Source organism: Equus quagga, chromosome 21 (assembly GCF_021613505.1).
Source record: "Equus quagga isolate Etosha38 chromosome 21, UCLA_HA_Equagga_1.0, whole genome shotgun sequence".
Classification (NCBI taxonomy): domain Eukaryota; kingdom Metazoa; phylum Chordata; class Mammalia; order Perissodactyla; family Equidae; genus Equus; species Equus quagga.
This window is the reverse complement of record NC_060287.1, coordinates 39,474,092-39,488,384: the sequence shown is the minus strand read 5'-3', so window position 1 is coordinate 39,488,384 and position 14,293 is coordinate 39,474,092. Positions and strand designations below refer to the sequence as shown.

The 14,293-nt window shown below is 56.5% G+C and overlaps 1 protein-coding gene across 1 annotated transcript in view; it reads right to left on the bottom strand.

Moving 5' to 3' along the window:
• Positions 1-1,178: 1,178 nt before the first annotated feature.
• SLX9 (SLX9 ribosome biogenesis factor) overlaps positions 1,179-14,293 on the bottom strand; it is a 36,545-nt gene continuing 23,430 nt past the window's right edge. The window contains exons 4-6 of the mRNA XM_046647935.1: positions 7,122-7,272; positions 2,969-3,034; positions 1,179-1,486 (exon numbers count right to left, since the gene is read on the bottom strand). Of these exons, the coding sequence (XP_046503891.1) occupies positions 1,363-1,486; positions 2,969-3,034; positions 7,122-7,272 (341 nt within the window). The 3' untranslated portion in view covers positions 1,179-1,362. The remainder of the gene's footprint in view (positions 1,487-2,968; positions 3,035-7,121; positions 7,273-14,293) is intronic.

The window sequence follows — 14,293 nt, the reverse complement described above, 5'->3', positions numbered from 1 at the left end:
CCATCCCACCACTTGTTCCAACACTCATTTTATTGCAAAAATGTGTCTGTTATGACTACTACTTTGTAACTGCTCCTCTCACAGAGAACCCATCTGTGCCAAGGGCACCAGCTGACATCACTTAGGGCTGGACTGCTGTGCTGGCCTCTGGTTGAGGGCAGCCGGGTTCCCACCCGCGGCCCCATGGTCCTATTTGTCCCTTTCTGTCCACACTGTGAGCAGACGCTGTCTGTTCTTGTCCACGGAAGGGGCACCAGGCACCCGAGGGGGCAGGGGGCCTGAGTTGTGATTCTGCTCAGTCCCTCACTCCTGGATGGCCTCAATGGACACTGCTGCGGGCTTTGAGTCCCATGAGAGGTCCAGGAATCACGAGCACGCAGCCATGCCGCCAGTGGTGGAGGGTCCACACCAGTTCAGCCAGGAGGCCCAAAGTGACTACCCAGCACCTGGATGCACCGCTGAGGAGCCCCCTACATCACAGAGCCTGTGGAGGGGTGCTGGAGGTTCAGGCACCACCCCCGAGAAGGACGGTGTGGTCAGCCTGAGTGGAGCCCTTGCTGGGCTGAGCTGCTGCTCGGGGAGCCCTGGCCTCCGGGCTGCAGGTTGCCCCTGCGGGATGTGGGCGGCGAGTCTGCTCACTCCCGCTCCCAGGGGAAGAGCCCGGCTGGGCCTCGGGGGCTGGGCAAAGCACCTCCACCTTTCCACATCCTCAAATTGAGGGCTTAGTCAGTGTTTCTGCTGTCCAACGCCACACCCCGGGCTTCTGACAACTAACTGTCTTGCTCCCGGTTGGGTCAGCCGCGTGGTCTAGGGCCGAGCCCACCTGCTCCAAGGATCCTGGCTGCAGGACGGCCCGCTCCCCACAGGCACGAGGGCTGGAGGCTGGGAGGCAACAGAGCCGCAGCGGGAGAAGGGTACCACGAGATGAGAAGAGCAGGCCTCGTGCCTCCACCTGCACCCTTGCTCACGGGCGCAGCAACCCCCACGGAAGGCCACATGATGGCCACCTTGGGTCCACAGAGGGGCTTGGGGCCCTCACACCTGGCAGAAGGTGGGTTGTGCCAAGGGGAGCATGGACAGCTGTCCCTGGTTGCCAGCCCTGAGAAGCTCGGGAGCAGTTCAGAAAGGAGCCCACGGGAACAGCCGGGGGCACAGAAGGAAGTGCACATCCCACTGCCTGAGTTCATACAGCATTTATTCATCCTCATGGGGCTCTGCCCCCACCCATCTCCTAACAACTGAAAAAGAGCCGGGGCCGGGGGCAGCTGTGCACCACGCTCAGAGCGACGATGGCGAGCAGTCAGCCCTCTCTGGGCACCTTGTGTGCATCCTTGGAGCTCAAGGCAGGTCCCCTGGGCAGAGTCAGAGCTGGGCGCCACTGTCCAGCTGCATCTGCTGGGCCAGCTGTTGCCCGATGGCCAGCAGGGGGCTGGCTCTATAGGCCGGACTGGCCAGCAGCTCCTGAAACCGGGTCCTTTCTTCCTCGCTGAAAGAATGCAGATCAGAGGTCAGCACAGCCCACACTCCTCAGCGGGGCCGGGGGTGAGCAGGCAGCATCCCCAGGACCTACACCTCAGGGGAGGCTGGACACTGGAGTGGACACAACAGGACAGGGGTTCTCATGGGACAGAGCACCTGAGGCCTAAGGGTCACCACAGGGAGGGGTAGGGGGGCGCCCTGCATGGACACTCATGAAGGCTGGTCCAGGGAGGGGACAGCGGGGGAGTGAGGAAGGCGGCCAGGGCTGTGAACTCCGCCTGGGGCTTCTCACGCAGCAGAAGGGACGCAGCTCTGCTGGGTCAGGCCGAGGGAGGTTCGAGAGCCGAGCGGGAGCTTTGGGCAGGAGGGAAGTGGCTGCCCTGGGACTTCTGCATGGTCACACGTGGGCCCCGGAGCCACTGCACCGTCTGTGGAGGGAGGGGCGGGGGGCTGGCAGGACTGCCCCTCCCCCAGGGAGGGAGCTGTGGGCCCCCTCACCAACCTTGACAGGGAGCTGCTATTAAAAGCAGGAGGGCGACAGACGCGGGGAGGCAGCGACCCGCACAGGCCCTGCAGACACGTGGCCTTACATAAGAGGCCCCCTTCCAGCACTGCCAAAACAGACGCAGCCCGGCAGGAACAGAGGGGGTGGGAGCGAGGTACTGCGTGGGCCCAAGGCCCCGAGGCCGGCCAAGCTCACAAAGGGGTGCCATGGGGACAGAGGTGGCAGCTGCTGCCTCCCCACAGGCACGAGAAGGCCTCCAGGGATCCTGTGCTCCTGCAGGAAGCTCTGAGCCCCCCAAGTCCAGGGCAGCTGTCACACTCCATGCCTGTCTCTAAAGCCAGCCAGCCTCCATCTGGAGCAGGCATGGCATGCGCCTTCTGAAAGTGCTGGGGCCAGCTTGCACTCTGTGGGCCCCACAGCCCGGCCACAGCGACCAGCCCGGGCTGGGTGGCCCTGAGGGACGACATCTCTGCTGCTAAAACTAAGGTGACCCAGACGGAAACCTCAGGGCGGCAGCTCCAGGACAAGCCCAAGCAGCCCGCCCGGTGCTGTAGTGGGGACAGGGCTGAGCCCCTTCTCTGCCCCTGTGTGCGTGTGACCGAGGGCAGAGCCAAACTGCACCAGGCCCTGGCTTCCTCGGCAGCCAGCAGGGAGATTCTGAGCCCACCGGATGACGTACAGCCCAGCCAGGGATCCACACAGCCAAGGTGCCTTGGATGGCAGGGGGCCCCACCCGCCCTCAGAAGGACCAGGCCCTGAGGGCCATCCTGAGAGCCGCTGGCTGCTCTGGTTCTGGTAGCTTCTACTCCCCTCACCGCCCAGGGAAGGGGCTTCCCGGCCCGCTGGACACAGGCTGCTTTACGCCCACGAGGCTGTGCCCCGGAGCTGGCCCTGGCCGAGCTGCTGACAGCGCCAAGTGGACTGGGGTGGGGCGGGTGGGGGAAGGACACCAGAGCCTCATCTGGGCGGTGGGGCCGTACTCACAGGAGCTGGAGCCTCTGCGCGGCGCTCATCCGGCTCAGCTCAGCTGGTCGGGGCCTGCTGCCTGCCCTATGTGGACACAGAGAAGCCCAGTCAGCACAGCCACAGTCCAGCTGGAACCTCTTGCCGAGCCCGTCTCCGAGGTCAGGGTCCACAGGACGGCTGTCGGATTGCCGGGACGTGCACTCCTCTCGTGAGCGGCACTGGGAGCATGTGCGGCCTCATGGCAGCCAGCGTGACCCAGCACAGCTCGCCAGCTCTGGAGCTGCCACCCGAGACACAGGGGCCATGCAGTGGGAGAGGGACCCAGGAGGCGGGAGGGGTGAGAAAACCACCACACCCTGGGTCGATGCCTGAACTTGGCCTCTAGACCAGGAGCCGTCGTCTTCTGTTCACGTTGTTTCATAGAGTACGAATGAGACGTTTCTCATCCACCCAACAGTGCTGCCCACTCTCCTTTTACCTGGCTTGGGGCCGACCTGGGAGCGCGCTCCAAGCCGGCCAGGACCCCTTTGGGGTCAGCCTCAGCCCCAGGACGCTGCGGCTCTGCTCGACCCCTCTCCCTGGGTCCCCCCAAGAGCTCTCCGGGGGCCCTGCCCTCACACAACTGGTGGGCACAGGGGCCCCCTTCCTCCAGCCGGCACTCCCAGGAAGCGCTGCGTGCGGAGGTCAGGAGATCTGGGTTTAGTGCAGTCTGACTGGTCGGGGGACCCCAGGCCCTGGCGCTCCACACCGTCTCTAAGAGGGCAAACAGGCAGATGGCCTGAGGCCTCTAGGGGCCCGCTGGCAGTGTCACCGTGGACATGCTGGCTCTAGTCAGCCTCAGTGCCCAGTGTGCGCTGTTTGGTGCTCACCCAGATGGAGCTTGGGGAATGCCATCTGAGGACCTGTTCTGTTGGCTCAGAGCCTCAGGCTATCCTACCAGGACCCTGCAAGGCCACATCATGGATCTCGGACACACTTGGAGGAGCCCAGGACCTTGGTCAAGGTGTCCCAGAGGGTGACTGGGGACCCAGGCCTTGCACTCAGGGTCTGGATGCCCAGGGCCACAAAGCAAAGCCTGTGAAGGTAACAAAGGCAAAGTTTGCCAGCCCTGCCCACCTGTCCCCTCTGGTGACAGAGCCCGAGGCCAGCCCTGCATGTTCCCCCGGCGACAGAGCCCGAGGCCAGCCCTGCCTGCATGTTCCCCCGGCGACAGAGCCCGAGGCCAGCCCTGCTCGCATGTGCCCCTGTCAAGAGAGCTCGAGACCAGCCCTGCCCGCCTGTCTCCCAGGCGACAGAGCCTGAGGCCGGCCCTGCTCACATGTTCCCCCGGCGACAGAGCTCGACACCAGCCCTGCCCACCTGTCTCCCGGGTGACAGAGCCCGAGACTGGCCCTGCCCGCCTGCCCACCTGGGGGACAGAGCTTGGTGAGCGCCCCCGGTTGGCAACACTCCTTACACACTGTCACACACTGATGCTGGGTAACACTGCTGTCCTGACTCCATGGGGAGAGGACAGCTGGAAGCGTGGCCTGTGGGACTCCGCCAGCCCGCCCCGTGGTCTCCCCCTTGGCTGATTTTCCTCTGTATCCTTTAGCCACGATAAACTGCAACTGTGGGTGCAACAGCTTTCTGAGTTCCGTGTCCTGGAGATTTGGAACCTAAGCGTGGTCTTGCGGTCCCCTGGACTTGCAGCCTGTGTTGGAAATGAGGATGGTCTATATTTATAAACTGTTCCCTAACTTGACAGGGACACCCTGGGTCAGGACACACACAGGCACTTCCTGCTCTGTCAGCTGAGACGGCCCAGGAATGACAACTGCCCAGTGGAAGTCGGCTCACCAGCACCCAGATCTTGGCCGCTTACACCACTCTCCAAGGCCAGGAGCCCAGGCTCCTGGAGCAACACTGATTCCAGGACCCGCCAGGAAATGCCCACGATGAGCCTGGATGGTGAGGATGAGCCGAGCTGAGCCTGAGCACCTGGTTGTGCCAGGAAGGAAGGAGGTGCTCAAACCACACCCCATGGGTGGGGTGGATCAGAGGGACCCAGGAGCTGCCCCAAGAGGTCCCAGGGGCCGGAGCCGGAGCAGTTTCAGCACCAGAGTAACGTCGTGCTGGGTTATGGCCCTAAGGGTGAGAGAATGTCCAGGAGTCTGGCTGACGTAATGACTGGTGAGTAAATGGGGGAAGAGTCCATCTCTGAGGAGGGTGCAGATGGCTTACGTGGCTCCTCCGTCCTCAGGGAGGGAGCCCGCCTGTGCTCTCCCTAGGGGTGGGCTGTGCGGGCGCCTCCTCCCACAGAGGACAGTGGGGGGACGGAAGGATGTCGAGTGGAGACACCTGACAGATGCCCCTCTGCCAAGGGTCACGCCCACACCCACAGTGACAGGCCACGTGGACGGCACGCCACCTGGATGTGAGGTGGTGAGAGGGCACCTCACCTCTGTGGTCTTCCTCCCACCACCCACGACCCCAGTCCCACCAGGAGAAACCATCATACAAATCCTAATTGAGGGGCACCCCAAAAATGCCTAACTAGTGCTCCTCAAAACTGTCACAGTCATCAAAAGCAAGAAAAGTCTGAGACACTGTCACAGCCCAGGGGCGAGCGGAGGGGACGTGATGACTGAATGTCATGTAAAGTCCTGCATGGAGTCCCCGACAGAAAAGGACATTAGGAAAAACCGAGGCAATCTGAATAAAGCATGGGCTTTAATTAATCGTTATCTTAAACTTACCATTTACGTATCAGTACTGGTTCCCTAAGTGTGACGAAGGCGTGAGGCTGACATGAGACGACATGAACAGGGAAACTGAGTCTGAGGCACATGGGGACACGTTATCACTTCTGCCATCCTTCTGTAAACTAACCTGTTCTAAAACAGTGTTTACGCAAACAGCTCCCCAAAGTCAAGATGCACGTGAGGGGTTCGCTGACCCCGGGCCGAGTGGAGGCTCAGGCACACGTGAGGCCAGCTGGGACCCTTCCGACACCCAGACTCTGAAACGGCCTCCACAGCAAGTGCGGCCCAGCAGCATGGGCAGCTCGGCGGCCGCGCACACATTCCTCCTTGGGCGGCTGACCGGGCTGTTTACGCGGCTCTCTCCCCTCTGGGAGCCCCGAGCACATTTTTCAGATGAGAAAACTGAAAGCTGGGAAAGGAGACTTGACCGGGTCACATTTTTGTTCAAGAACCAGGAATGGAATCTGCATCTGAGGCTCTGGCCCCATCGCCAAATCTCAACTCCAGTGGCCACTCCTCGTCTGGACCGAATGTTCCGGGTGCTACCATCCCGGGGAGCCGGCCTAGGACCATCTGGCTCTGCTGCCGAGTATCCCTGAGCATGTGGCCTGCCACCCCCCCAGCCTGTGAAAGGGTGGGAGCCCCAGATCCTTTCTCCTCAGAGGGAAATTCAGTGAGAGAAATCATTTTAAAAAGGCAAAATGAAAGACGATACAGTAAATGAGGAAGTTCTGCCAACTGTGAGAGAACGGAAGGCCCCTCCGACTCCTTCCCGTTTGTTCTAAAGCTGCGGCCGCCGTCCACAGCCCCAAGCCCCCGCCGAGCAGACGGGAACACCTCCGGCACGCACCTGCACCAGGCGCTCCCTGTGAGGCCAGGCCGTGGCGCCTTCCTCTTATGGGAACAACCACCTGGGAAAAGCAGAGGGGCGAGGCAGACAGCCTAGAAGAACATTCTGGTTCTGGGAGAGAGGCCCGGAAGGCAGAGTCATACAGCAGGCGCGTCCCTGAGGGGCAGACAGCAGGGGACGGGGAGAACGGAGCCCAGCCGGGCGCTGGAAGGACCAGCCACGCAGCAGTGCCCTCCGGGCTGAGCCGCCCCAGAACCCAAAGGCAGAGGGCCTACGGGCGCCCCATCAACATGCCAGCCAGGCCCTTCACCAGTGCAGGCCAGGGCTCCCCTGCCTCCCTTGAGGAAGACACCACCTGCTGCCCGTGAGGCTCGGGCCACGAGCACGGGGTTCATGTCCAGAAGGGCTGCGGGGCTCGCCGTCCCTCCTCTGCAGCGTCCGGCAGCCCTGCCCACCCCCTGCTCTGCTGCTTCTCCTCCCGCTCTGGACACGTGGCGGGGGCAGCAGCTCCAGAAGAGCCAGCCCCGCCATGAATGTCGCAGCCTGCCGTCTCAAGGCAGCTGAGATGGACACTCACCCTCTGGTGCGCTGCCGCCGGCCACCAGCCTCCAACTCCAGCAGCTCGGGGAGGGCGTCCCTCAGGGGCTGCAGGTCCCCCACCACCACCGTGGCCTTCCGCCGCTGCTGCGCCCTGCGCTCCTGCTCCGCCAGCTTTAGGGCCTCGATTTCTGAGGAAGGAGGACAAGCGGTGGGCGAAAGAAGTGAAGACCAAGTGACAGCGCGTGCAGGGCCCCTGGAGGCAAGCAGGAGGTCAGCCGCGAGGGTGCCAGCCACAAGGCTCCCGACGCCGAGCCCTCGAGCTTCCTTCTGGGGGGCGCAGGCCTGCTCTTCCTTACCTGCCAGCACCCACACCCTGGCCTGGAAACCTGGGGGCGGGCAGGTCAGAGCTATCTTTCCCCTCAACCACAGAGGTGCACTTTGTATGACAGGGCTGATGAGACTGGAGCTGCAGGACAGAGGAATCTGTCTCCCACAAAGGGACGCGGGCAGGGTGGCCTGGGTACACAGGGTGGGAGGTGGGAGGGGAGCGCGCAGGCACAGAGCAGGCCCTGACCGAAACGGGGAGTCACTCGGCGGGAGGACCACGCTCCTGTTTCCCAGGCCTCCTGGGGATGCACTGCACACAGGAGGGGACATGGTCCCCCAGGGGGAGGAGCTGACAGGGCAGTGGGTGCGAGGCCAGATCCCGAACACGGAAATCAGCAAGAGGCCGGTCCACAGCGAGAGGGGACAGGAGCCTCGGGGTCTCAGAGGAGGCTCCCGCACAGGGGGCCAGCCTGTGAGGAGGGGACAGGCAGCGACGGCGGCAGACCCATGGCAGGGGAGGGTGGGGAGGGCAACCAGGGCAGCTAGGCAGAGCAGGCACAGAAGAACTGGAAAGGGTTTGGGCAGAGCCTGGACACGGGCACGGTCTTGGGATTTCATTTTCACTAAAAAAATTATTTACTTCAAACTGCTAATGAAACACATACTCTAACGTGCCATTTCCACAGTGTGGCTTGTAGAAAACGCCAGCTCACCGGTTCATGAGCAGATCTAGGACGAAGGCCCTCCCTCCCCCAGGGTGTCAGCAGGCAAGGCCAGTGGCGCCAACACCATCAAAGGCAACCCCACAGGCAAGGCCAAGGCAGATCCCGGGAATGGCCAGAGGACGTTTTAAACCAAAGAGTCATTGAACCCGTGCTAAGTGATTTGTTAATTTGTTCTGCATTAGATTCCTTTTACCTTAAAAAAAGGCTCTGCTGCTAAAAAAGCTTGGAGACGAAGGCTGTGACAGATTTGGGACATCAGACCTGGGCTTGAGATGCCCATCTTACCCGGAATTGTGCAAGGTCTATTGGGGTGTGAATCATGGGAGTACAGACTCTGAATCTCATCTAAAAAGGTAACTAAAAGCCGCCTTTCTACCAAATGGCCAGGAGGACTCACAGCCTAGCCCTCACAGAGGCCAAATGACGCCACCAGAGAAGCACCAGCCAGTGGCCCACGCCGGGCCAATTCTGCACCATCCCCTCCAGAGGCTTCCCAAAGCCAGCAGAGCCAGCCCCTGTCCAAGCTCACAGTCCTGGGGCCACACTGCCCCTTCCTGCAGCCCTCGGCTGCCCAAAGTAAGCTCTGAGAAGCCCACCCTGGCGGAGCCCGTCAGGACACACCCCACGCCACCCACGGTCCCTGGCCAGCAGAGGCCAGGAGGGTCCTGTCTACTGAGGGCTGCTCCCCTTGCCCTAAAGAGCTGAGCTCCAGGGGACGAAGGGTATCCTTCCTCCAGGTCCTCCTGCACTGAACCTTCAATGGCCCTGGGATTATTAGGATGTATAAGGGGACAATTCAGTGCTTTCCAACCTGCCAGGAAGATGGTATACAATTTTCTGGGCACTTTGTCAAACCAGGTGCCTCTTTCCTGAGAGCCCAAGTTCTCCGGGAGGCCTGGGATGAGGGGGAAGCGGGGTAACTCGGATGGGTGAATGAATGGGTTGGGGGGCTGCTCCCAAGGCTGCAGACCCATCAACATTGCACCAGGGCCAAGGAGAGCAGAGCAGAGGCCTGTGTGCTGTGAAGACAGGTGTAAACGCCTACGCAAATCAGAGGCAGAAGCGTTTAACGTAAATAACACTGGGTGCCCAACTAGGGTGTATGACCAGGCAAGCAAGGATGGTTCGACATGAGGACCCCTGCCACGTGCTGCATTGTGGTGGCTGCTTAAAAGGGAAAGGCCACAGTTACCACAAGAAGTGATGAAAAGAATCTGATAGAATTCACTGTCCACACATGATAAAAAATACAATGAAACCATGAAGAGAAGGAACTTCCTCAATTTGACAGAGATTACCTACAGAAGCCTGTAACAAAGATCCCATTTCATGGTAAAACATTGGGCGCACACAATCATAAAGTCAGAACAAGAAAGGGACGACTGAGACCTCATGCAACCCCCACTGGTGGCTCAACGCGCAGGAAGGGAGGGGCGGGGACGAGCAGGGGCACCCCGAGGACACACAGCTCTCCCCAGTCAGCCCACAAACCTGAGCAGCCTCAATCAAACCTCAACAGGATACCTAACTGAGCCTGTGAAGCTAATCCCAAATCGTCATTTTTTTAAAAAAGACTAAAGGCGTGGGAACAGCCACAATGTGTTTGGAAAAGGACAAGCAACAACAGAGCTGGCCTATTGGACGATGAAGCAAACTATGAAAGAGAAGCTAAAACAGAGTGCAAAAAGACAGACGGGCACGGGAGGGGGCCTCACCGGGAGGCGGGAATGTGAGAGCACGCTTCAACTAACCAGCCGTCCTTCTGGGAGAAAGGGGGATCCCTCCCCCCGCCCCACCATTCCTAAAACTAATTACGTAAGAATTAAAACGGACAAACAAAACAAAGAGGAATCAACGGCCAAAAAATGCAGTGAGAGCTGCTCAACTTCCCTAGAAACCAAGGGAAAGAAAATGATGACAGTGACTACCATCTTCCCCCACCAGATGGGCCGATTTTAAAGTCTAGCAATACTGGACCGGGGAGCGGGGCGGGGCGGGGCGGGGGGTGCTTGGACATGGGAGAACAACGGGGTGAAGGCAGTGAGGTGGAGCATGTGCCCACCTTCACCCGGCACTCCGGGACCCACTGGCCAAAGCCACGTGACCACCAGGGCGGGTGGATGGCCTGGAAGTGAAGCCAAGGCATAGTGAGTGGGTGGAGGCCCCTTGGGGAGGGCACTCCAGCAGGAGAACTGGCAGGGACAGAGGCCCCCGGGCAGGAGCTGCGTGTGTGCAAGGAGCAGAGGACAGAGCCACGGGCACCGATGGGCAAAGCCTGAGCACTTACTGGATGCAGAAGGCACACGGGGGAAAATACACACACACACACACACACACACACTACACATGTCTAAAGCCCCACACCCCAGCACGTGTGCACGCATAGGTGAAAAAGAGAAAGGTCTGTAAGTTTACTCTTACACAACCAACCAGTCGTTAATCCTGAGCCGAAAACCAGACGCGAGTCTGGCAGTGAACGGGGTCTTCAGCTTTGTCTGTATTACCTGAACAGTTTGATAACTTACTATTTATTTACTTTGTCCTCAGATTTGGATGCCCTTTCACTCCAGCCCATGGGTGGGGGGGACAAAGACGGCGAGAGCAGTGAACTTAAGGGGTGTCAGTCACAGGCCCACGGGCTCGGCACCGCAGCTTTACAAAGGCTGGCAGCTCTCAGCACGTAAGGGCGTAAGGGCGGGCTCGGCACCGCGGCTTTACAAAGGCTGGCAGCTCTCAGCACGTAAGGGCGTAAGGGCGTAAGGGCGACGTGACTGCCTCCTCCCTCTGCAGAGGCAGCAGTGGAGGGAGGCAGGAGGGAGAGGACAGCCACTCACCGGCCCTGCCCCTGCCCCATGCCCTCCTAGCTGAGCCCTCTTCTGGGGACAGCTCCTCCCTTTGCCCCTCTAGGCAGGGCTGGTACTGGTTCCCCGAGTCCCTGGGCCTCTTCCCCACCTTGCTGGCTCCCTCTACATCTCTGTACCTAGTCCATAAATAGCCCCCTTCATTAACTTCTCTCCAGGTAAACCCTTCTGAGGCTGCCGGGACCAGACTGACCCACACACTGATGTTTGTCCCCCAAGGACCCACCTATTCGTGAGCAAAGGGGGACATAAAGAGGTCCTTCTATCAACTTTGTCATCCAGAGCAGCAAGTTCTGAAGCAAAGACAGTCAGGGAGCACCTAGGAGGCCTGGCCGGGGCAGTGAGGCCTCGTCCTGCCCTGCCACTCTGCCCTCCACCCCCCCCCCCCGCCCTCCTAGGCTCAACTCAGGAGGGTGCCAAAGACTGACACTCCTTCATCCTAAACCATTTAATTTAAAACTAGCTTGAGGTGCAACCAAGAAAGCATTTGATATGCAAATTAGGCCTCTAAAACCAACTTCAACTGGCCATATGGATGCTGAACATGCATGGGAAAGTTTCATGGGCAGAAAGCTGTTTCTATGTGGTGCTCAAGAGGGCCAGAACCAGCCCCCTGGAGGTCCACCCACGTCCCACAACAGAAGATGGGCATCAAGGGAAGCGTCCTGCCATCCCCTCCTCACCTCCCTGCCCACATGTGCTAATCTATAAAAACTGACAGGACAGTCCTTATAAATAGAGCCTGAAACAGAGACACAAGAAGGTAACCTGCTCTGTGTACCATGGTGGCCTAGGGCGGTAGTTTGTCAACACTACAAAGGCTCCAGCCAATGCAGCAGGATGAGAAGACGCGGAAACACGAAGTTTAGAAAGGAAGATGTAAAACTGTCTCTATTTTAAGTGGCATGATAATTATGTAGAAAATTCTAAGGAATCTATGGAAAAACTATGAGAACTAACACACGATTTTAGCAAGGTCAAAGAATACAGTATTAAAAAAACTATGCTTTTATATACTAGCAGAAAAATAGAAAATGAAGTTTTTGAGAATTCCATTTATAATAGTTTCAAAAACTACACTGCAGTTAGCAATTAGCTTCTCAGAAAAAACCATGTAAGACCTCTACTCTGAAAACTACACAACACTGATAACAGAAATTAAAGAAACTCAAAATAAATGGAGAGATATACCATGTTCATGGATTTGAAGATTCAATATTGTTAAAATGCAATTCTCCTGAAATGGATCTATAGATTCAAAGCAATGCCAGTCATCATCCCATTAGGTTTTTGGTAGTGGTGGTGGTTTTTAACAAGTTGACAAGCCTGCTGTAAAATATATGTGGAAACGCTGAGGACCTGGAATGTCCACAGAAATCTTAAAACAGGAGAACCAGGATGGAGGACTTCCCTGATCTGACTCTGAGACTTACTCTAAAACTGAGCAATCAAGACAGCCCAGGACTCGCTAAGGTACAAGATATAGACCAACAAACAGAGGAGGCCCCCAAACACAACCATGCTTAGGAGCCTCCGATTGTTCACAGACACCAAAACCATTGAATGAGGAAAGAAAAATCTTTATAACTAACAGTGCTGGTACAACTGAACACCCATATTGATAAAAAAAGAAGAACCTTAATCACTACCTCACACCATAGATAAATGTTAACTGAAGGGATGGATCAAAAACCTAAATATAAAAGCCAAAAGTATAATGTTTTTAGAAGAATAGGATAGCATCTCCATGACTTGGGATTGGGCAGTTTTCTTAAACAAGACCTACACACACACACCCATACACATAATAATCATATAAGAAAAAAGATAACTTAGACTCCTCAAAATCAAACTTCCACTCATCAAAAAGGGAAAAAAAAAGAATAGGCAAGTCACGGTCTGGGTGAAAATTATTTGCAAAACATACACTTGACCAAGGACTGGTCTCTAAGACAGAAGAATTCTTGGAGCGCAACAATAAAAAGGCAAAGAGCCTCGTGAAACAGACACTCAACTGAGGATGATGCACAGATGAGCAGTAAGCACGTGAAAATGCCCGTTTGTGGCAATAAGAGTTAACACCACAATGAGCTACCACTTCGCCCAGCACATCAGTTGGGACTAAAGAGACAGACGCCACCACACGCTGGCAAAGCTGTGGCGCAACCAGAACTCTCCTGCGTTGCTGGTGGGAGTGTAAATGTACACCCACTGCAGAGAAACGTCTGGCAGTTGCTTATAAAACTAAACATACACCTACCCTATGACCCAGCGTTCCATTCCCAAGAATTTACCCAAGAGAAAGGAAAACATATGTCCACAAAAAGACTTGTAAAGAATGTTCATAGCAGCCTTATTCATAGTTGCTAAAAACAGAAAAATGACGAGGTGTCCACCAAAAGAAAGGTGGGGACCAAACCGTAAATGTTCATATGAAGAAATGCTTCTCAGCAACAAAAGAGCAAACTACGGCTCTAGGCAGCGTGGGGGAATCTCAGAAACAACATGCTGAGCAGAAGATTCCAGACACAGAAAGGGCACATCCTGCATGGCTCCATTTATATGACATCCAGAGCAGTACACCAAAACTACAACCCAAATCAGATCAGACACTGGTTGCCTGTGGGGTCGTCGAGGGTGGGGCTCTGGGGAGTCCTGGGTGATGGCGATGTTCTCTATCTTGAAAGGGATTTTGGTTGCACAACTGTATGCACTTGTCACAAATCAGTGAATGGCACACTTAAGACTTACATTTTATTATATGCAAATTTTACCTCAAAATAAAAATAAAAAAGAATCATAAATAAACATTGAACTTGAGCAGAATTACTTGGGAGAAAGGGTACTGATGTCTGCAACTGTGGAATGCATAGATAAAACATGGGCTGGGAGAGGGATGTAAGACAGGAATGGACAGATGAACAGACAGGTGATGAAGAAGTAAAGTGTCCACTGAAATCCACATGGTGGGTAGAAGTTATTCACTGCCAAATACCTGCGACTTTTCTGTGTGAAAGTTTCCATAATAAAAGATGAAGTAACATTTAATTACTTGGGAGATGTAGCCAAGGCCACACTCAGAGGCTAATTTACAGCCCTTCATTCCTAAACAAAACACATAAAAATAAATTAGCTAAGTAACTCAGGCCTAAAGAAAGCAAGAACGTGCTATAAATAAAAGAGAAACTAATAATTTAGAAAACAAAAGAGTAGAATTGATGAGTAAATACAAGGATTAACTCTTGGAATGGAAGAGACAAAGCTAATCAGGAATTACAGAAGGGCTGACACATCAC